The sequence below is a fragment of the Oncorhynchus nerka genome, linkage group LG14 (genome assembly GCF_034236695.1).
Source record: "Oncorhynchus nerka isolate Pitt River linkage group LG14, Oner_Uvic_2.0, whole genome shotgun sequence".
NCBI classification, from domain to species: Eukaryota; Metazoa; Chordata; class Actinopteri; order Salmoniformes; family Salmonidae; genus Oncorhynchus; species Oncorhynchus nerka.
This window is the reverse complement of record NC_088409.1, coordinates 24,585,196-24,609,148: the sequence shown is the minus strand read 5'-3', so window position 1 is coordinate 24,609,148 and position 23,953 is coordinate 24,585,196. Positions and strand designations below refer to the sequence as shown.

General features: G+C 45.3%; 2 protein-coding genes across 5 annotated transcripts in view; both read right to left on the bottom strand.

Moving 5' to 3' along the window:
- Window positions 1–12,112, bottom strand: part of LOC135575186 (CUGBP Elav-like family member 3) — an 83,454-nt gene extending 71,342 nt beyond the window's left edge. For both annotated transcript variants that reach the window (XM_065027814.1, XM_065027816.1), the window contains exons 1-3: window positions 12,056–12,112; window positions 11,808–11,835; window positions 11,250–11,498 (exon numbers count right to left, since the gene is read on the bottom strand). In XM_065027814.1, the coding sequence (XP_064883886.1) occupies window positions 11,250–11,394 (145 nt within the window). In that variant the 5' untranslated portion in view covers window positions 11,395–11,498; window positions 11,808–11,835; window positions 12,056–12,112. The remainder of the gene's footprint in view (window positions 1–11,249; window positions 11,499–11,807; window positions 11,836–12,055) is intronic.
- Window positions 12,113–14,149: 2,037 nt separating this feature from the next.
- Window positions 14,150–23,953, bottom strand: part of LOC115119644 (ADAMTS-like protein 4) — a 115,345-nt gene continuing 105,541 nt past the window's right edge. For all 3 annotated transcript variants that reach the window (XM_065027813.1, XM_065027811.1, XM_065027812.1), the window contains exons 11-17: window positions 22,659–22,788; window positions 22,048–22,252; window positions 21,687–21,860; window positions 20,794–20,961; window positions 20,339–20,518; window positions 19,382–19,529; window positions 14,150–16,503 (exon numbers count right to left, since the gene is read on the bottom strand). In XM_065027813.1, coding sequence (XP_064883885.1) covers window positions 16,373–16,503; window positions 19,382–19,529; window positions 20,339–20,518; window positions 20,794–20,961; window positions 21,687–21,860; window positions 22,048–22,252; window positions 22,659–22,788 — 1,136 coding nt within the window. In that variant the 3' untranslated portion in view covers window positions 14,150–16,372. The remainder of the gene's footprint in view (window positions 16,504–19,381; window positions 19,530–20,338; window positions 20,519–20,793; window positions 20,962–21,686; window positions 21,861–22,047; window positions 22,253–22,658; window positions 22,789–23,953) is intronic.

Here is a 23,953-nt window from a genome sequence, read left to right as displayed (position 1 = left end):
AGCAAGTTAACCAGGGCTGTTCTCAGAGTTGTTATACACACAGCAGAGCAACATGCTAGCTCAGAATGCTTACAGAACCATCAACCCTGTCCAGCATGACTCAACAACATACACATAGAGACACACACAGACACACACACATAATGACACACACAGACACACACAGAGACACACACATAATGACACACACAGACACAAACATAATAACACACACAGACACACACACATAATGACACACACAGACACACACACATAATGACACACACAGACACACATACATAATGACACACACAGACACACACAGAGACACACACATAATGACACATAATGACACACACAGAGAAACACACACAGACACACTGTAGAGACGAACACAGATACCGACAAAAAGACACACACACGCACACACTTATAACAACAGCAGGATTAGAAAACCTCTACAAAGCGCACACACACACTTAATAGAAATTAACTATGACCCCCCCCCTCCAAACACACACACACTTAATAGAAATTAACAATGACCCCCTCTCCCCCTCCAAACACACACACTTAATAGAAATTAACAATGACCCCTCCCCCTCCAAACACACACACTTAATAGAAATTAACAATGACCCCCTCCCCCTCCAAACACACACACTTAATAGAAATTAACAATGACCCCCTCCCCCTCCAAACACACACACTTAATAGAAATTAACAATGACCCCCTCCAAACACTCACTCACTTAATAGAAATTAACTATGACCTGCCCCCTACAAAACACACACCCTTAACAGAAATTAACAATGACCCCCTCCAAACACACATACTCTTAATAGAAATTAACAATGACCCCCTCCAAACACACAGACACTTAATAGTAATTAACAATGACCCCCTCCAAACACACACCCTTAATAGAAATTAACAATGCCCCCCCTCCAAACACACACACCCTTAATAGAGATGAACAATGCCCCCCCCTCCAAACACACACACACTCTAAATAGAAATTAACAATGACCCCCCCTCCAAACACACACACAGGGCCCTCTTAAAGATGGGCTTATTGTTGCAGCTCTAAAGGGGATTCTCCAAACTTGAGATGGTCTCCCTTTCAGCAGGCTTGAATCAGTAGGCTTACCACTCCATTATACTGACTGGAGAAACGGCTAAGCTCCTACATAACACCCCAGGTCAGAAAAATGGGTCTACCTAGTGTGTGTGTGACTGTATACTAGACTAGAGGTATGCCAGGGTTAGACAGACATTAAGATAACACCCATCATCTGAACTAGTGACTTGGGGGAGATAGAGAGAGAGAGATAGATAGAGAGAGAGAGATAGAGAGATAGAGAGAGAGAGAGAGAGAGAGAGAGAGAGAGAGAGACAGAGAGACAGAGAGAGATCTTTATTGAAACATTCTCAATTCATTTAAAACTCACAACCGTATATCCAAAACATCTTCCCCAGCAATACAGACAGCCCCCCCCAACACACCATATCTCCTCAAACATCTCCACACATTTGATCATTTTATAGAACTCAAACTCAACCCTAAGGCGCGCAGAGACCATCCCATTAAACAGTAGTAAAGGGTCTGTTATCCCCCCACCTTTGACCCTGTTCCTCCTTGTTAGCCAAATAGCTAACTTTGCCTGAGCAAACAGAAAATTCAACAAAACACATTTTTCTTTCTCCTTACTCGAATACCTGTATCCCATTATATACATCCCAACAGCAAAAACCACCCCCAACCTGTCACACAGACATTCCAACAGAGACATTAATGGCATTAACCTGGTGCACACAGAAAACACATGAATTACAGTTTCTTTCATTTGACAGAAAGGACACCCCTGCCCAAAACCCGGATCAACCCGTGCCAACCAGCTGTTAGTGGCCAGGGCTCCATGAAGAACCCTCCACTGGAGGTCCCCTGACCTCTTTGGTACTGGGGGTTTGTAGAGCGCCCTCCATCTAAAACCCACCATACTCTCCGCCCCACATACCCCCTGCCACTGATGTGCCTTCACTCCTGTTAGGCTTCTAATGCTCCTAACCTTAACACAGAGGTTGTAGAGGGCTTTACCTCCCACCCCTCAAACTCCCCAGGCTCGGAGTGTTAAAATCTAACAAGTCCTCCAGACCCCCTTGCCAGTCTCCAGTCTCTGCCGTCACCTGCAGTGGCGGGAACATTGGTGGCCCCTCTCCCTTTACCCCCCTTACCGGCTCAGACAGTGCCTCCTGGACCTCCTCCAGGAATCTCTCCAGCAGCCTAAGAGACGTTATTACTGTTTGTTGCGCCAAGACCTCCGGGGTTTTCCACCCCTCCTCTCCCAGCAGTCTCAGGTCACCCAGCCTTTGTAAACCCCCTGCCATCAGTTGCCTCTGCAGGTTGGCCGACTGAACCGATCTCAAAGGGATGGCTGGGTTGTGGAAGATAGGCTCCTCCCACACCCACTGCCCAGGCTCCACACCCCCTTCTCGTGTGGGTCTTAGCAGCTGCCAGGCCCTCAGCACCGCAGAGTAAAACTCTGAGAGACCTGCTGTGCTCAGCCTCTCCAGCTTCATGAGGAACAGCTGCCGGTCCAACCCTAATCCGCCAGCTCTCCTCAGCAGCGCGCATGCTGGTTCCCTCCAGCCAACATCAGTGTGGTACAGCAGTCTCTGCACCGCCTTCAGTCGGAAAGCAGCCATCCTGCTCTCCAGTTCCACCAGGCCCTGTCCTCCTTCGTGGACGGTCATGTACAAAACTGCTGCCTTCAGCCAGTGATGTCCCGACCAAAAGAAGTCCACCAGCTTGCGTTGCAGGTCTGCAAGCAGACCGGCGGGGGGGTTGAGGACAGCCAGTTTATGCCACAAGGAAGATGCCACCAGGTTGTTGATTATCAGCACCCTCCCTCTATATGACACTTGGGACAGGAGCCACCTCCACCTGGCCAGTCTTGACACCACTGCCTGTGACAGCCCCTCCCAGTTCTTGCTGACCCACCTCTCCGAGCCCAGGTACACCCCCAACACTTTAAGCCCTTCACAACCCCACTGCAAACCCCCTGGAAGCAGAGGAGGAGCCCTATCCCCACATAACAGAGCTTTGCTCTTTCCCCAGTTTACCTTAGCTGATGAAGCTCCCTCGTACACCTTCAGACTGGTCTCTAGTTCCTGCATATCTTGCCCATCCCTGACCATCACAGAAACATCATCTGCATATGCTGAGACTGCTATTCCTGTCACCACATCCATGCCTATCCAGCACACTCCCCGCAGTCTCCTGCGTAGCAGTCCTAAAAAAGGCTCAATGGCTAGTGTGTACAGCTGCCCAGATAGAGGGCATCCTTGTCTAATCCCCCGTCTCACCCAGACTGGCCTACTGAGCCCCCTCCCACCTTAACCATACATGACGCCCCAGCATACAACAGCTTCACACAGGTCACAAAACTCTTCCCAAACCCAAACACAGACATCACATTAAACAGATACTCATGATCCACTCTATCAAAAGCCTTCTCTTGATCTAAAGAGACCAGTCCAAAGTTCACATTAGAACCTCTCGACAAGTCCAACATGTCCCTAATCAAGAACAAGTTGTCCGTGATTGAGCGTCCCGGTACACAATATGTCTGGTCCTTGTGTATTATAGAGTCCAGATGGGACTTCAGTCTGTTAGAGAGGACCTTGGCAAAAATCTTGTAGTCCGCACAGAGTAATGCCACAGGCCTCCAGTTCTTAAGTTCACACAAGTCCCTTTTTGGGCAGGAGAGTCAGAGCCGCCCGACGGCAGCTCATCGGCAACTCTCCTACCCCGACGCATTCACGCAACACGCAAAAGAAATCCTGTCCAATTGTTCCCCAGAATTTTTGTAAAATTCCACTGGAAGTCCATCGACCCCGGGTGCACGACCGGGGGACATCTGGGTTACTGCCTCTGCCAGTTCATGTGACAACAGAGGAATGTCCATTTCATCCCTCTGTGCCCGAGAGAGCTTAGGGAGTCCTTCGAACAAGACCTGAGCACACATAGGATCACACATTTCTGCCCTATACAATTCAGTATAAAACTCCACAGTCCGCTCCCGCATCTCCCCCACCACAGAGGTCACCCGCCCATCAGACAGCCGTAGACAATGCATACCCTTGGCTTCACTGCTCTGTCTTTCCAAACCAAAGAAGAAGGAGCTGGGAGCATCCATCTCCTTGAGCATGGAGAACCTAGCTCTTACAAGTGCTCCCTTTGCTTTAACCTGGAAAAACCGCCCAGGTCCCTACGTAATCGGCTAAGTTAGCCTGGAGGCCTACATTGCCTTGCCCCACCATCTCTACCTCCATCTCACTAATACACCGCTCTAGTTCCCCCAATACTCTCCTAGCCTCTGAGGATGAGAGAGCTGTGTACTGTTGACAGAAAAGCCGAATTTGCACTTTCCCCACATCCCACCATTGACTCAGAGACTCATACTCCTCTCTTCGCTGCCTCCATCTTTCCCAAAAAGTCTGGAAACCTGAGCAAAAGGTGGCATCTTGTAAGAGCTTTACATTGAACTTCCAATAAGATGCCTACCGGGGCCCTGGTGAAATAGACAGCCGAGCCATGGTTATGTGGTGATCCGAAAACCCCACTGGGAGAATGGTAGCACCCAGCAGCCTATTGCTCTGATTCCTGGACATGTAAAAACGATCAAGTCGAGCTGCACTCACCCTAGCCCCAAAAACCTTCACCCACGTATACTGTCTTGTGTTTGGATGTTTAGTTCTCCAAACATCCACTAGGTCAAACTGATTAAAGATGTCCCTTAACACTCCCACTGACACTGAATGAGGCTCTTCCCCATTTCTGTCTTTTGTAAAATCCATTGTACAGTTCCAGTCACCTCCGATCACCAGCGTCTCCTCAGGCGCTACTTGTGAGAGTTCCTGTCTAAGACTCCCAAATAGAACCCCTCTTTCTCTCCCTGTGTTAGGCGCATACACATTTATAAAGACAAAAACCATGTTGTTAATTTCTGCTTTAACAACAAGCAACCTACCCCTACACACCTCCTTTGAGGAGCAAATTTTTACAGCCAGACCCGGTGCAAAAAGGACTGCCACCCCTGCACTAAGATTTGTCCCATGGCTCAACACACTTGCCCCTTTCCACCAGAGCCCCCAATCAACTTCATTCACCACATCACTATGAGTCTCCTGCAGAAACAACACCTGTACTTTTTTTTGTTTTACATATTCACCCAACACACTCCTCTTTCCCGCATGTCTGGCGCCATTTATATTGAGCGAGCCTACCGAAGAGTCTCCATAAGAAGTGGGAGAAAAGCCAGCAGAGAAATAGACCAATAGCAAAGCTCAAAAAGCCCCAGTGTCAGTAAGAAATTAAACATTTAAACAGTGTCTGAAGGTAAACCTTTACGCACTATTGTGACCCACTTCCTCAACCTAAACCGTTTCCTGGGTGAGAGGACACCATGCCCCTCATTTCTCATAGCATGTTGTACTGATCTTACAAACTTTCTAGGATCAGGAAAAAAGTCTCAAGATTAACTTTTTTCCCCTTAGTCTCATTCAGGAACCTTGTCAGTTCTCTCAACGTGTACTTAGACCCCTCTGGTTGACTGGCTGTCAGCTCCGGGCCAATTGAAGAGGAGTCTGAAAAAAATAACTCCTCATCCTCTTCCTCAGACTCACTTTCCTCCTCTTCTCTATCTCCCACCCTGACCACCTGCCCTTTCTCTCTGTTTAGGGCCTCACCCACAGCAACAGGCAACATTTCCATGGTACCTTTATCCACATCCTTTTTCCTTTTCCTCTTGACACCCTCCCCCCCCCCTAATCTCTTACACTTCCCCACTATACTCTCCTCATCCACTAGAATAACCTGACTAGACGCAGTATCATCTGCACCACCCTCCATAGCATGACTAGGGCCAGCCTCAGCTACACCACCCTCCATAGCATGACTAGGGCCAGCCTCAGCTACACCACCCTCCATAGCATGACTAGGCCCAGCATCATCTGCACCACCCTCCATAGCATGTCTAGGCCCAGCCTCAGCTACCCCACCATCTCTAGCCTGACTAGACCCAGCCTCTGCTTCTCCACCATCTCTAGCCTGACTAGCCCCAGCCTCATCTACACCACCATCTCTAGACTGACTAGGCCCAGCCTCTGCTGTCTGCATCTCCTTACCCCCTGCATTTTGACCTCGATTTCCCCCACTTGCACCCTCACTCCGTCTATGGCCTTTATGTGGGCACGCAAAGCTCTTGTGCCCCAAATCCCCACATTCAAAACACTGTAGACTATCTGTGCTGGCAAAACCTGCATAGAGCCCCTCCCCATGCCTCACTTTGAAATGCACATTTAGCTGTTGCTCATTATTGTTCAGAAACATAAACACTTGCCTCCTGAACGAAACAACGTGCTTAACGGCATCTGCCTGAAAACCTGCTGACAGTACACGGAAACCGCTAGCAAACTTACCAAAACGACTCAGCTCTTTCCTAATTTGATCGTCCGTAATAAACGGAGGCAAATTTGCCACTACAACTCTTGTTGAAGGGGTAGAGAGAGGTGAAATTGACACCAACACATCTCTTACAAATATTCCGCTAGCAATTAGCCTACCGACCAAATTTGCCCTTTTCATGAACACAACCACAGCTTTGTTCATTCTAGAAGCAGAATGTATAAACTCAGCTCCTACCTGTTCACCGACCGCGAGCAGAACCTCCTCCACCTTAACTCCGTTCTCAGGAACACACCTGAATCCATGCTGTATCGACAGCGTCTCCCCCGCGCTAGGCTGAGAAGCCATTGCGCACACTACACCTTCCACCCCCCCGGAAAGTTACTCTGTCCTCTTCCACCCTAACTTTGAAAAAAAACTTTGGATACCGCTAAAAACAAATATTGCATTAACCCTCCACCATAGAAAATAACATGTAAAGAAAAGAATCAAGAAAGTTAGTTAGGATAGAGAGAGAGAGAGAGAGAGAATATATGATAGGCTGCTCTCCAGTCATAGAGGATGTCTTTATACCCATCTCTCTAATAATGTAGGAGCTGTTGACTTTTCCCAGAAAATCCCCATGTTTAACCTACAGATTGGACCGCATGCCATGTTTTCCCATTTAAGGTGAGGGAGGGCTGGGACGGAGAGATAAACAGAGAGATCAGGAACGACAGTGATCCAAAAACCAACCAAGCTCACGACTGAGTACACACACGCGCACGTGTGTACGCACGACACTAGAGGATTAGAGAGTGTGAGCGAGAGAGAGCGAAACAGACAGAAAGAGAGAAAGAATATACTCCCCCCTTCCCTCATCCTCTCCCAGAAGACACTGTTTGATATACAGCACCAGTCAAAAGTTTGGACACACCTACTCATTCAAGGGTTTTTCTTTATTTGGACTATTTTCAACATTGTAGAATAATAGTGAAGATATCAAAACTATAAAATAACACATATGGTATCATGTAGTTACCAAAACAGTGTTTAACAAATCAAAATATATTTAATATTTTAGTAGCCACCCTTTGCCTTGATGACAGCTTTGCACACTCTTGGCATTCTCTCAACCAGCTTCACCTGGAATGCTTTTCCAACAGCCTTGAAGGAGTTCCCACATATGCTGAGCACTTGTTGCTGCTTTTCCTTCACTCTGCGATCCAACTCATCCCAAACCATCTATATTGGGTTGAGGTCGGATGATTGTGAGGTCATCTGATGCAGCACTCTCTCACTCTCCTTCTTGGTCAAATAACCCTTACACAGCCTGGAGGTGTGTTCGGTCATTGTCCTGTTGAAAAACAAATGATAGTCCCACTAAGCTCAAACCAGATGGGATGGTGTATCGCTGCAGAATGCTGTGGTAGTCATGCTGGTTAAGTGTGCTTTGAATTCTAAATAAATCACGGAGAGTGTCACCAGCAAAGCACCCCCACACCATCACATACACATACAGAGATCATTGGTTCACCTACTCTTTGTCTCAAAGACAAGGCGGTTGGAACCAAAAATCTCAAATTTGGACTCCAGACCAAAGGACAGATTTCCAACTGTATAATGTACATTGCTCATGTTTCTTGGCCCAAGCAAGTCTCTTCTTCTTATTGGTGTCCTTTAGTAGTAGTTTCTTTGCAGAAATTCGACCATTAAGGCCTGATTCACACAGTCTCCTCTGAACAGTTGATGTTGAGATGTGTCTGTTACTTGAACTCTGTGAAGCATTTATTTGGGCTGCCATTTCTGAGGCTGGTAACTCTAATGAACTTATTCTCTGCAGCATAAGTAACTCTGGGTCTTCCTTTCCTGTGGTGGTCCTCATGAGAGCCAGTTTCATCATAGCGCTTGATGGTTTTTGCGACTGCACTTGAAGAAACTTTCAAAGTTCTTGAAATTTTCTGGATTGACTGACCTTCATGTCTTAAAGTAACGATGAACTGTCATTTCTCTTTGCTTATTTGAGCTGTTCTTGCCATAATATGGACTTGGTCTTTTATCAAATAGGATTATCTTCTGTATACCATCCCTACCTTGTCACATCACAACTGATTGGCTCAAACACATTAAGAAGAAATAAATCCACAAATGAACTTTTAACAAGGCACGGTTAATTTAAATGTATTCCAGGTGACTACCCCATGAAGCTGGTTGAGAGAATACCAAGAGTGTGCAAAGCTGTCATTAAGGCAAAGGGTGTCTACTTTGAAGAAACTCAAATATAAAATATATTTTGATTTGTTTAACACATGATTCCATGTGTGTTATTTCATAGTTTTACTGTCTTCACTATTATTCTAAAAAGTAGAAAATAGTAAAATAAAGAAAAACCCTTGAATGAGTAGGTGTGTCCAAACTTTTGACTGGTACTGTATGTGATCAGGAGACAGTGATAAGTGACAGTGTTTACATGGTGACCCATCATCAGACACATGCTAAACAGACAGCCTACTCTACTGTTGAAGTGTTTACATCAATGATAATGCTACTACATCAGCATTACTATCAACCTAGACCAGCATTACTATCAACCTAGACCAGCATTACTATCAACCTACACCAGCATTACTATCAACCTAAACCAGCATTACTATCAACCTAAACCAGCATTACTATCAACCTAGACCAGCATTACTATCAACCTACACCAGCATTACTATCAACCTAAACCAGCATGACTATCAACATAAACCAGCATTACTATCAACCTACACCAGCATTACTATCAACCTAGACCAGCATTACTATCAACCTACACCAGCATTACTATCAACCTAAACCAGCATTACTATCAACATAAACCAGCATTACTATCAACCTACACCAGCATGACTATCAACATAAACCAGCATTACTATCAACCTAAACCAGCATTACTATCAACATAAACCAGCATTACTATCAACCTACACCAGCATGACTATCAACATAAACCAGCATTACTATCAACCTACACCAACATTACTATCAACCTAGACCAACATTACTATCAACCTAGACCAGCATTACTATCAACCTACACCAACATTACTATCAACCTACACCAACATTACTATCAACCTAGACCAGCATTACTATCAACATAGACCAGCATTACTATCAACCTACACCAGCATGACTATCAACATAAACCAGCATTACTATCAACCTACACCAGCATTACTATCAACATAAACCAGCATTACTATCAACATAAACCAGCATTACTATCAACCTACACCAGCATGACTATCAACATAAACCAGCATTACTATCAACCTACACCAGCATTACTATCAACCTACACCAGCATTACTATCAACATAAATCAGCATTACTATCAACCTACACCAGCATGACTATCAACATAAACCAGCATTACTATCAACCTACACCAGCATTACTATCAACCTAGACCAGCATGACTATCAACCTACACCAACATTACTATCAACCTAGACCAACATTACTATCAACCTAGACCAGCATTACTATCAACCTACACCAACATTACTATCAACCTACACCAACATTACTATCAACCTAGACCAGCATTACTATCAACATAGACCAGCATTACTATCAACCTACACCAACATTACTATCAACCTAGACCAGCATTACTATCAACCTAAACCAGCATTACTATCAACCTAAACCAGCATTACTATCAACCTAAACCAGCATTACTATCAACCTACACCAACATTACTATCAACCTAGACCAGCATTATTATCAACCTACACCAACATTACTATCAACATAAACCAGCATTACTATCAACCTAGACCAGCATTACTATCAACCCAAGGGGCGGCAGGGTAGCCTAGTGGTTGGACGTTGGACTAGTAACCGTTGGACTAGTAACCGGAAGGTTGCAAGTTCAAACCCCTGAGCTGACAAGGTACTAATCTGTCGTTCTGCCCCTGAACAGGCAGTTAACCCATTGTTCCTAGGCCGTCATTGAAAATAAGAATTTGTTCTTAACTGACTTGCCTGGTTAAATAAAGGTAAAAAACAAACAAAAATTACTATCAACCTAGACCAACATTACTATCAACCTAGACCAGCATTACTATCAACCTACACCAGCATTACTATCAACCTACACCAGCATTACTATCAACCTAGACCAGCATTACTATCAACCTAGACCAGCATTACTATCAACCTAGATCAGCATTACTATCAACCTAAACCAGCATTACTATCAACCTACACCAGCATTACTATCAACCTAAACCAGCATTACTATCAACCTAGACCAGCATTACTATCAACCTACACCAGCATTACTATCAACCTAAACCAGCATTACTATCAACCTACACCAGCATTACTATCAACCTAAACCAGCATTACTATCAACCTACACCAGCATTACTATCAACCTAAACCAGCATTACTATCAACCTACACCAGCATTACTATCAACCTACACCAGCATTACTATCAACCTACACCAGCATTACTATCAACCTACACCAGCATTACTATCAACCTACACCAGCATTACTATCAACCTACACCAGCATTACTATCAACCTACACCAGCATTACTATCAACCTAAACCAGCATTACTATCAACCTAAACCAGCATTACTATCAACCACTTGATCTTTAAGTGGGTGTTTAAAATATTTTAAAGTGTGTGTCTTAATCTCCTGTGTGTGTGTGTGTGTGTGTGTGTGTGTGTGTGTGTGTGTGTGTGTGTGTGTGTGTGTGTGTGTGTGTGTGTGTGTGTGTGTGTGTGTGTGTTGGGTTCCCATTATTCGCCTACCTTTGTGCATGCCGGTGTATTTGTCCTTTATCACCGTCAGCTCGTAGATCTTCCCGAACTGTTCAAAGATCGGTTTGAGGTCCTTCTCCTCTAGATTCCGAGGAATCTGCCCCACGAACAGCTTGATCGCGTCGGCTTCCTTCATCGGGAGACAGCGGGGAGAACGACAGGCGCTCTGCGGGGTTCGAGGTGAGAAGAGCGCGGTGAGTGCGAGCAGAGTCGTGGTCCTCTGGAGAGGAGCGACCAGAGCTGGAGGGTGTTGGAGGAGAGAAGGAAAAGGAGATGGACATAAAAACAAGATATGTAAATGTGTTATTTTCTTTTTTTTTTAACAATATAGGATAATCTTTGATTAATTGAATAAAACCAAATCAATATTTTTGGATGAATTATCATATCTTTACAATATTAGCCTATTGACACAGACAATAATGGCATTTGCGCCTCTCATAAAAACAATTATGCAAATCATGATCAGCCAATCAAAAAATAATTAAGACATTTAAATTGCAATAAAACAGAAATTAAAATTAAATATCCATAAAAGTGATATATTACCTTTAGGACGTGAGAGTGTTCGGAGCCCCTGGGGAAAGGAAAATATATGGTTTAGACGGTAGATGAGCGCTTTAGAGCGGCTGTGAGCGGTTTCTTTGTTTGGCCAGCTGTAGGTTACATACACTCATTGGATGTCAACGTATGGGGGCTCATCTCTTTGTCCGCCCCGGCTCAACATACACACAAAACACACATAAAACACATGCGCACAAAAACACAATATGGAGCTTTGGTCTTAAAAATCCTACCGATTTCAAGAGATCCTTCACTCCACGTTGTAAAATAATCCCGAGAGTAATTTGAGATGATTTTGTTTATTTTAACCACGTTTTACCGTGGCGTTGTTGTCTTCAGTGCGCGTCTCCTGTTATCCTACCTCCGGGAATAGTAGGCTCAATGCGATTCGTTCTCCGCTCTTTGTGCCAATCGCTCCCTCTCCCGGTTTCGAATCCGTAACAGATCAGTGGAGTTGCTGCTCTCGTTAAGGTCTCACGTCTTGGCAAGCGATCATCAGATCACATATCCCCAACCCGGTGCCTTGGTGATCCGTTATTTGCTATATCCTCTCGTCACGACTCTTGGTAAATCCGGTAAAGCCAGTCAGTCACTCTCTGAGTACTGCCTTGCCTGTTAGAATAGTCAAATTTCTGCAATAATTAGGCTACAAGGCTATATTCTTAAAAACTATTTCTGCAGCAGCCAGCTATTGATAAATCCAGCAGTCCATTTATATAGACATTCAAGGGCTAACACATATATTAAAATATACTTATTAATATCTAACGTTTCCCTCCCGCGCTACCCCTCTTTTCCCTCAGTGTATAGGCTACCGTAGCGTTTGACGTCGTCTACCGGTGTCTCCCTCTCGCTCTATCCTGCCCTCCCTCCCCCCTCTCCCTCGAGCGGTTGACAGGCTGTGACGTAAAAGGCAGGGACCGTCAAAAACTCTACTCCAACCTTAAAAAGAAAACCCATTTTATCTTTCGTAGACGTAGCCTACACCTTTTAGCCCTGAAAGTAGCATATAGGGAACACTGTGGAATATATATGGACAGCTATTTCAGTTATCAAAACCAGGATTAGTTGACAATTTGTATAAGCGTTTTCAAACAAGCTCTTTGACTATGTCTACGCTAGTGTCCAGTGTGTGAGTGCTCGTGGACGGTGCCTGAAGTTCTGGAACGCCGTGCTGCCTATTGTTCTGGCCGCGAGCTCTGGCCGTGGTGCTGAAGCCTGCCATACTACCAGCGCGCGCGAGCGGCGTCATGACTACAGCTGCGCACACAACACACACACGCCAGCCTTGACGTTGCCCTAACCAGTTCTCTTCTGCGTGTTGAACAAACGCTAAATTCGTAATCATATCCATAATGTACACAAATAGGCTAGCCTAATGTGCGAGAGAAAGGGGAGAGAGCGAAAATAGAGAAGAGGATAGGCCTATACTACAGACTACACTGATCTAACAGTATGGGTTAACCTACAATAATACACCGTCTTTTCAGCCTAGTGAGGGAGGGATCCTCACCGCTCTGATACAGACAGGCACAGCAGACCTCATCTGTCCATGGTCCTGAACCAAGATATTTACAACCTTCATCAAAATATGAAGCTTTTTAACTCATCTTTATTGCTGGTGGGGTTCTCTTTGGTCTCTTTCCGGTGTGTGTTTGTTTTCTTCTTCTGCCACCCCCCTCGCGCTTGAGGAGAGGATTCAGAGAGTTCAGGGTAATTTACTCTGAAAGGTCACCATCTGCCTCCCACCACCTCATGCCCCCCTCTCCCCGCCTACTGCCCCCCACCGTTATACATCGTCCTTTCACACACGCGGGGTCTATACCAGGAACAAGCCGCTGGACGGCACGCGCGGCCTACCACGGGGATCTACACCGTATCACCCACTGAGCGTAGCTGTAGGCAACGGCACGAGCATGCATGAGGAACTGATGTTCGGGCCTCTTTCATGGTGGTGTCAGAACTGGGGCTTTTCGGTTTCTCTGTCGTCTGTGGAGTAGGCCTAGGGCTAGAATAGGGCGAAATTAGATCCTGATTTATGGTCAGGTTAGCATTTATACCCAGAATGGTGTCGTTTGTTTCGTAGAGGAAACGTTAGATCCATGAAGTCATATTAAGCTTACTTGAGTTATTATCACAACACAACCTAGTCTATTCTGAACAAGGGAAGACAAGTTGGCTACAGCTTTACAAGCACACAATACCGCCACCTGGGCACTGTTGAGGATATGAAGGTCTACTTAATTACAATGTACTGTAGGTCTCAGTGCACATCTAGGCCTGCTAATTGGGGGAAAGAAAAGTGCACAAAATAGAAAAAGGCTAACTATTTTCTGGTTTCAGTTTTTATTTCAGATTAAGTTTGTGATAGCATTTTCCACACACTCTTTTGCCTTTTTCAAAATAATACAAAATCCATATACTTCTACGCAATAACTTCTGATCATAAACTCTGACAAGGTAGCAACAAAGGGAATTTGCTACAGCTCCTCTTAAGAAAAAATATAAATTACATGTATTTTTTTATAATAGATAAATTACTATCCTTTTTTTCAGACTTTTTAATATAAAACTTTTTGTTTCTACTAAAAACGATTTAAAACATGAAAATGACATTCACAGATAGACTCATTCAACAATACACCCATGGCTGCATACTCACACAAATAAACACAAATAGGCAACTTCACAGACAGGAAGACAAACACACACACACCATCCAAGGGTAGCAAAAATTTGTTCTTCTTAATATGATGACTGAAAAATATGAATACTTTTATATGAATATATGCATACAGTTAACATGTACAGTATGCCTAAAATTCAAATCATACCACAATATAGGAGATATTTATGTATATGTATATTAAGTATATGTTCACACAGAAATATAGACATACAAATTTAATATTGACTGACAAATATACACATCGTTCACCTGTGGAGTGTGTGTGTGTGTCTGTATGCTGTAGACGTAACATACAGTAACATGTTACAACTATGTCAAGGCATAGGGGCAATGTCCGTTAAAAAGAGCTTTGTTAAAGTCCAAGACAGAACCCTTTTAAACATTTTCAGTAAAAACACAAATTAGTCAGGGAGATGTTACTTGCTCCTTTGGAAGTTAAAGGCCCAGTGCACTCAAAAACGTGATTATGCTGTGTTTTATATATCCTTCCACACTATGAGTTTGGAATAATACTGTGAAATTGTGAAAATTATGATAATGCCATTTTAGTGTAAGAGCTGTTTGAAAAGACCGCCTGAAAATTCTCCCTGTTTTGGTTGGATGAAGTTTTGGTCTGCATGGTGACATCACCAGTTAGTTAAGAGACCAAAAAGAGAAATAGTTTCAAACCTCTCTGCCAATAACAGCCCCAGTAGTTTTCAGTTTCCTAGCAAAATTCTTGCTTGAGAAATGTCTCTTTGCTAAGAAGTTATTTAGTTTCTTTTTGACCATTTGAATTGAAAACGGTCACAGTAAAGTACTTCATTGTTACCCAGAAAGGATTTGATATGGAGATAAAAACAGCTGCATTGAACCTTTCAGACACAGCTTGCTCTTCAGCATATTGTGGCAAATGCATTTCTGAAAATGAAATTTCAATACCTACCATTCTTGAACATATTGATGGGTCAGATGATACAAATGTCTCAGGTAGTGGTATATTTTCTGTATGTAGCAGAGGTGATTGGGTGTAACCTTGGCTGAGGCCTGAACACTGGTATTAGCTCTCAGGGGTAATGCCTTGGCTTTAGCTCAGTGGGCTAACAGTCGTGAGGGCACAGGTTGGATACCTGGACAGTCACCAATAGACCATACAGTCGTTTCATTCTACCCCTGCTTGTTTTCAGATTGGGGGCGTTCTCAGGTTATGGACATCTCTCCACTAATGTCCTTTAAAAACAGATCACTTGTACTAGGCCACCATTTTACATTTTGGTATGTTTTCACCAAATGTTGATGATGCTGTATAAACACTGAGGAGACATTTCAAATAGTTTTTTGGCATATAGAACACAAACATAGAAAACATACATCATAGACTTACACTGCTATTGGGTTATACCTTCTGGGTCCCATCTATCCATACTAGCATACTACATAGTATGCATGGACAATACTTCACCTCACACTAAGTGGTATGCAAGTTTGGCTACTGGGACAGAGCTCTGGACCCAGGTCCTGGGTGTACATACATCATCCACAGCATCTCTCAGCCATAGAAACAGAAAGAGTGGACATAGAAATCAGATATGTTCCATATTATGGAGCTCTGTACAATGTCATTGGCACATTTTTTGCATATGCAGATAACCCACAAAATGTAAGAAATGTAGTAAATAACAAATTAACTCACATTCCAAAATATCCCTTCTATAACGGCTGTACATCTGGCCCAGAACACAATTCAATCCCCACTTTATGTGGTAATATATCAACTCAATTTCTATGGTCTGATCATTTCTATGGTAACCTGCGCTTTGACTTCTAACCCCTTAAACCCTGACCCCTGGCTGATCTCGGCTGGAAGCCTGTTATTGGCTGGTCAGTGCCTCTTGGCCCGCTGAGCACTCTGGGTACATGAGGCGCAGCAGGCAGTCTTGTAGTAGGAGTAGACACACAGTCTGGCCTGAACCACCATCACACAGTTATGACGCAGGTCCCTGCAGTTCTCATCTACAGAGAGAGGAGAGGAGAGGAGAGGAGAGGAGAGGAGAGGAGAGGAGAGGAGAGGAGAGGAGAGGAGAGGAGAGGAGAGGAGAGGAGAGGAGAGGAGAGGGAAGAGTGGAGGGGGGAGGAAGAGAGGGGGAGAGGGAAGGGGACGAGAGGAGAGAGGGAAGAGTGGGGGGGGGAGGAAGAGAGGGGGAGAGGAGGAGAGGAGAGAGGGAAGAGTGGGGGGGAGGAAGAGAGGGGGAGAGGGAAGAGGAGGAGAGGAGAGAGGGAAGAGTGGGGGGGAGGAAGAGAGGGGAGAGGGAAGAGGAGGAGAGAAGAGAGGGAAGAGTGGAGGGGAGGAAGAGAGGGGAGAGGGAAGAGGGAGGAGAGGAGAGAGGGAAGAGTGGGGGGGGAGGAAGAGAGGGGGAGAGGGAAGAGAGGAGGAGAGGAGAGAGGGAAGGGTGGGGGGGAAGAGAGGGGGAGAGGGAAGAGGAGGAGAGGAGAGAGGGAAGAGTGGGGGGAGGAAGAGAGGGGGAGGGAAGAGGAGGAGAGGAGAGAGGGAAGAGTGGGGGAGAGGGAAGAGGAGGAGAGGAGAGAGAGAAGAGTGGGGGGAGGAAGAGAGGAAGAGAGGGAAGAGGAGGAGAGGAGAGAGGGAAGAGTGGAGGGAGGAAGAGAGGGAAGGGGAGGAGAGGGGAGAGGGAAGAGTGGAGGGGAGGAAAGAGTGGAGGGGAGGAAGAGGGGGAGAGTGGATGGGAGGAGAGGGAAGAGGAGGAGAGGGGGGGGAGGAAGAGAGGGAAGAGTGGAGGGGAGGAAGAGGGGGAGAGGGACGAGGAGGAGAGGGACAAGTGGAGGGGAGGAGAGGGGAAGAGTGGAGGGGAGGAAGAGAGGGGGTGAGGGGAGAGGGGAGGAGGAGAGGGAAGAGGAGGAGAGGGGAGAGTGGAGGGAAGGAAGAGAGGGGGAGATGGAAGAGGAGGAGAGGGAGAGGAGGAGAGGGAAGAGTGGAGAGTGGAGGGGAGAAAGAGAGGGAGAAAGAGAGGGGGAGAGGGAAGAGGAGGAGAGGGAAGAGTGGAGGGGAGGAAGAGAGGGGGAGAGGGGAGAGGAGGAGAGGGAAGAGTGGAGGGGAGGAAGAGAGGGGGAGAGGGGAGAGGAGGAGAGGAGAGGGAGAAAGGGTTAGATTTCAAATCTCACAAGCATCACACACTCACACATACTGTACAGTGCCTTCATATAGTTTTCACACCCCTTGACTTTTTCCACATTTTGTTGTTACAGCCTGAATTTAAAATTGATTAAATTGAGATTTTGTGTCACTAATCTACACACAATACCCCATAATGTCAAAGTGGAATTATGTTTTTTACAAATGTTTACAAATCAATAAAACATGAAAAGCTGAAATGTCTTGAGTCAATAACTATTCAACCATTTTATGGCCTCAATAAGTTCAGGAGTAAAAATGTGCTGAACATGTTACATAATAAGTTGCATGGACTCACTCTGTGTGCAATAATGGTGTTAAACATGATTTTTAAATGACTACCTCATCTCTGTACCCCACACATACATTTATCTGTAAGGTCCCTCAGTCAAGCAGTGAATTTCAAGCACAGATTCAACCACAAAGACCAGGGAGGTTTTCCAATGCTTCACAAAGAAGGGCACCGATTGGTAGATGGGTAAAAAAATCAAGCAGACTTGAATATCCCTTTGGGCATGATGAAGTTATTAATTACACTTTGGATGGTGTATCAATACACCCAGTCACTACAAAGATACAGGCGTCCTTCCTAACTCAGTTGCTGGAGAGGAAGGGAATCACTCAGGGATTTCACCTTGAGGCCAGTGGTGACATTAAAACAGTTTAATGGCTATGATAGGAGAAAACTGAGGATGGAGCAACAACATTGTAATTACTCCAGAATACTAACATAAATGTGAAAAGAAGGAAGCCTGTACAGAAAGAAAAAATATACATTCTGTTTACAATAAGGCACTAAAGTAATACTGCAAAAAAAATACATTCTGTTTACAATAAGGCACTAAAGTAATACTGCAAAAAATATACATTCTGTTTACAATAAGGCACTAAAGTAATACTGCAAAAAATATGGCAAAGATATGTTTTGGGTAAATTCAACACAACACATAATTGAGTACCACTCTCCATATATTCAATCATGTTGGTGGCTGCATCATGTTATGGGTATGCTTGTCATCGGCAAGGCCTCGGGAAATAGAGCTAAGCACAGGCAAAATCTTAAAGAAAAACCTGGTTCAGTCTGCTTTTCCACCAGACACTTGGAGATGAATTCAGGAAAAATATATACCTTTCAAGGCCAAATATACACTGGAGTTGCTTACCAAGACGATACTGAATGTTCCTGAGTGGCCTAGTTACAGTTTTGACTTAAATCGGTTTGAAAATCTATGGCAAGATTTGAAAATGGCTGTCTAGCAATGATCAACAACCGATTTGATAGAGCTTGAATAATTTTTAAAAGAATAAATGGGCAAATATTGTACAATCCAGTTGTGCAAAGCTCTTGGAGACTTACCCAGAAAGACTCACAGCTGTAATCACTGCCAAAGGTGATTCCAACATGTATAGACTCAGGGAGTTGAATACTTATCTAATCAAGACATATTAGTGTTTTATTTTCCATATATACAATTATTATTATTTATTTTTTGCAGTGACATTACAGAGTATTTGGTGTAAAGTCAATTTTAATTCCACTTTGTAACACCACATGTGGAAAAAGTATTTTCTGAAGGCACTGTAAACATACAGTACACACACACACACACACACACACACACACACACACACACACACACACACACACACACACACACACACACACACACACACACACACACACACACACACACACACACACACCTGCGACCTGTGGACTGCAGGGTATGGTATTGCAGAGCTGCTCCTGGTCAGGTTTGTCTGTAAGGGAGCATTCTGGGCTGTGCTGTTTGTCAGGTGTGAGACACCGTACTTCTCTGATCTGTAGCCCCTTACCACAGGAACGAGAGCACTGAGGGAGAGAGATAGAAGAGGAGAAAGAGAGAGGAGGATGGTCAACATCTTTCTCGTGATCAACAACCAACTGCAATTCAAGGTTGTAATTATGTTCTCTCTCCTCCTCCTCTCCTCTCCTCTCCTCCTTCTCTCCTTTCCTCCCTCTCCCCCTCTATCCTCTCCTCCCTCCCTCTCTCCTCCTTATCTCCTCTCCTCTCCTCATTCTCTCCTCTCCTCCCTCTCTCCTCTTTCTCTCCCTCTCTCCTCTTCTCCCCTCCTTCTCTCCTCCCCTCTCCTCTCCTCATTCTCTCCTCTCCTCCCTTTCTCCTCCCTCTCTCCTCTCCTCCTTCTCTCCTCTCCTCCCTCTCTCTTTCTCTCTCTCTCTCCTCTCCTCCCTCTCTCCTCCCTCTCTCCTCCCTCTCTCTCTCTCTCTCTCTCTCTCCTCTCCTCCTTCTCTCCTCTCCTCCCTCTCTCTCTCTCCTCCCTCTCTCTCTCTCTCTCCTCTCCTCCTCCTTCTCTCCTCCTCTCTCTCTCTCTCTCCTCCCTCTCTCTCTCTCTCTCCTCTCCTCCCTCTCTCCTCTCCTCTCCTCCCCCTCTCCTCTCCTCTTTCTCTCCTCTCTCTCCCCTCCTCCCTCTCTCTCTCTCCTCCCTCTCTCTCTCTCTCTCCTCTCCTCCCTCTCTCCACTCCTCCCTCTCTCCTCTCCTCTCCTCCCCCTCTCCTCTCCTCTCCTCTTTCTCTCCTCTCTTCTCTCTCTCCCCTCCTCCCTCTCTCCTCTCCTCCCTCTCTCCTCTCCTCCTCTTTCTCTCCTCTCCTCCCTCTCTCACCGCGCTCCACTCCGTAGTAAACCACTGAGGCTGACATGCTTCCATCGCACACGTCTGCACCGAGGGAGGCTTTTCTAGCTGGGCACACTGGCTGATCGGTGCCACTTTGAAATCTGTCCCCATCTTCTCCACACAGATGATGTCCCTTCGCTGCGTTCCATTCCCACATGGAGCACTACACTGGAGGAGGGAAGAGAGGGAGGAGGGCGAGAAAAGAGGAGAGGAGTGAAAGGGAAGAGAGGCAGGAGAAGACAAAAGACGAGAGGGAAGAGAGGGAGAGAGGTGGAAAACATGACATTTTCTTCCTATTCATCTGCCATGACAGTACTATGCATTTCTTTTCATATGTAAATATCTATCCATCCATTCCAAAAAAAATAATGATTGAATTGAAGTGACTGATTATATTGGTAACAGTATTGATCGATGGCTGCCACACCCCCTGCTCCTCTTACCTGACCCCAGGGGCTACTGTACCACATGTAGGTGGGAGCACACGGACCCCCGTTACACGCCTTCATGTCCGCCGGTTTGTCCCCCAAACACTCTCCTCCCTCTCTCCCTCCACGGGTCAGACACAACACCTCTCTCCTCTGAACACCTGGACCACACGGGGCTGAACACTGAGAGAGAGAGAGTACAGACTCAGTGAGCATAGCCTTGCTATTGAGAAAGGCCGCCGTAGGCAGACATGGCTCTCAAGAGAAGACAGGCTATGTGCTCACTGCCCACAAAATGAGGTGGAAACTGAGCTGCACTTCCTAACCTCCTGCCCAATGTATGACCATATTAGAGATACATATTTCCCTCAGATTACACAGATCCAATTTTGAAAAACTCCCATATCTACTGGGTGAAATTCCACAGTGTGACATCACAGCAGCAAGATTTGTGACCTGTTGCCACGAGAAAAGGGCAACCAGTGAAGAACACACACCATTGTAAATACAACCCATATCTATGCTTATTTATTTTATCTTGTGTCCTTTACCATTTGTACATTGTTAAAACACTGTATATATATATAATATGACATTTGTAATGTCTTTATTGTTTGAAACTTCTGTTTGTGTGATTTATATGTGTTTACTGTTAATTTTTATTGTTTATTTCACTTTATATATTCACTTTATATATTATCTACCTCACTTGCTTTGGCAATGTTAACACATGTTTCCCATGCCAATAAAGCCCTTGAATTGAATTGAATTGAGAGAGAGATGGGAGTATTAGAGAAGTTAGTGTATTGATTTAGAATGAGCATGTGTCCGTGTCCCTATGTCTGTATGTCTGTGCGTGTGTGTGTGTGTGTGTGTGTGTGTGTGTGGGTGGGGGGGGGGGTACTCACAGTGTTGGACCAGCCAGTGAAGTACCAGTTGGTTACACAGGGCCCCATGTGACAGTCCTCACTTCCTTGTGGGCGGAGTCTGGCGTTACACTCCTTGTCATTCACCACGCTGCCATGGTCACTGACACAGCGGACATTACGAGTTCTCTTCCCCATGCCACAGTCCACTGAGCACTGTGGAGTTCAAATGAGAATGTTAGGAAAACCTACAACAGAACAAAGACATTGGAAAACAGGATGGATCGCAACCTATAGACGTCAACACACATTCTCATAAAATGTCAAACTAAATACACATACACCATTCCCCTGTGTGAATATTAACATACCCCCCTGCCACACACACACTTTCTATACTCACAGAGCTCCAGTCGGTGCCTATCTCCCAGTGTGAGCAGAGTCTTAGCTGGCAGGACTGGGTGAGGTCAGGTGGGGTTAGGTTGGAGCAGCGTTGTGGTTGAACCATGGTGGAACGGTTCCCAAAGCTCTGTCTGCACTGAAGTTGTCTCTGCTGTACTCCCATACCACAAGACACACTGCACTCTGACCATGAGCTGGCCTCGAAGCTACACATACACACACACACACAGAGAAACACACACAGACACACACAGAGAGAAACACACAGAGAGACACACACAGAGAGACACACACAGAGAGACACACACAGACACACACACAGAGAAACACACACAGACACACACAGAGAAACACACAGAGAGACACACACAGACACACACAGAGACACACACACACAAAGAGAGACACACACAGAGACACACAGACACACACAGAGAAACAGACAGAGAAACACACACACAGAGAGACACACACAGACACACAGAGACACACACAGAGAGACACACACAGAGACACACACGCAGAGGAGAGAGAGATGAGGAGAGGGTTAATACAGATGTACAATATACACATGATTATTGCTTATGGCTGTTCATAGATCCACACACTCACAATGCTGGGCAGGGGTGTGTGTTGCAGAGCTCCTCCTCAGGGGAGGGTCTTACTGCTGAGTCACACTTCCTGTCTGGGACTTCCTCGTCAGTATGGCGGTTAATACACAGGATCGCCCTGTACTGGGACCCTGAAACACATCATCATCATCACCATCACCATCAGTACCCTGTACTGGGACCCTGAAACACATCATCATCATCACCATCACCATCAGTACCCTGTACTGGGACCCTGAAACACATCATCATCATCACCATCAGTACCCTGTACTGGGACCCTGAAACACATCATCATCATCACCATCACCATCAGTACCCTGTACTGGGACCCTGAAACACATCATCATCATCACCATCAGTACCCTGTACTGGGACCCTGAAACACATCATCATCATCACCATCACCATCAGTACCCTGTACTGGGACCCTGAAACACATCATCCTCAGCACCACCATCACCATCACTACCCTGTACTGGGACCCTGAAACACATCATCCTCATCACCACCATCACCATCACTACCCTGTACTGGGACCCTAAAACACATCATCCTCATCACCACCATCACCATCAGGACCCTGTACTGGGACCCTGAAACACATCATCCTCAGCACCACCACCACCATCACTACCCTGTACTGGGACCCTGAAACACATCATCCTCAGCACCACCATCACCATCAGTACCCTGTAATGCAGGGTTCCTCGACTGGGGGCCAAATTTGGCCTGTGGCTGATTTTATGAGTCCACCCCCCATTTTTATTTTATTGTTGGACATAAAATACTGTAAAAACACCAAAAAACAGATCCAATTGATTTCAATTTTTGAAATCTGTTCCAAATGATTCCTATGCATAATAGAGAGATACTGTATATGTGATTGTATACAAATATAAGCGAGGTTAGAAATGTTTATGCTTTAGTCAAATATTATATCTGTTGGGCTTCTTAAGGTCGATTATGTTCTGGCCCCCTGACCATCGCTCAAGAAAATATTGTCCCGCAGTTGAATCTAGTTGATGATACCTGCTGTACTGGGAGCCTGGTAGGAAAGTTATAGGATGAATCTAGTTGATGATACCTGCTGTACTGGGAGCCTGGTAGGAAAGTTATAGGATGAATCTAGTTGATGATACCTGCTGTACTGGGAGCCTGGTAGGAAAGTTATAGGATGAATCTAGTTGATGATACCTGCTGTACTGGGAGCCTGGTAGGAAGGTTATAGGATGAATCTAGTTGATGATACCTGCTGTACTGGGAGCCTGGTAGGAAAGTTATAGGATGAATCTA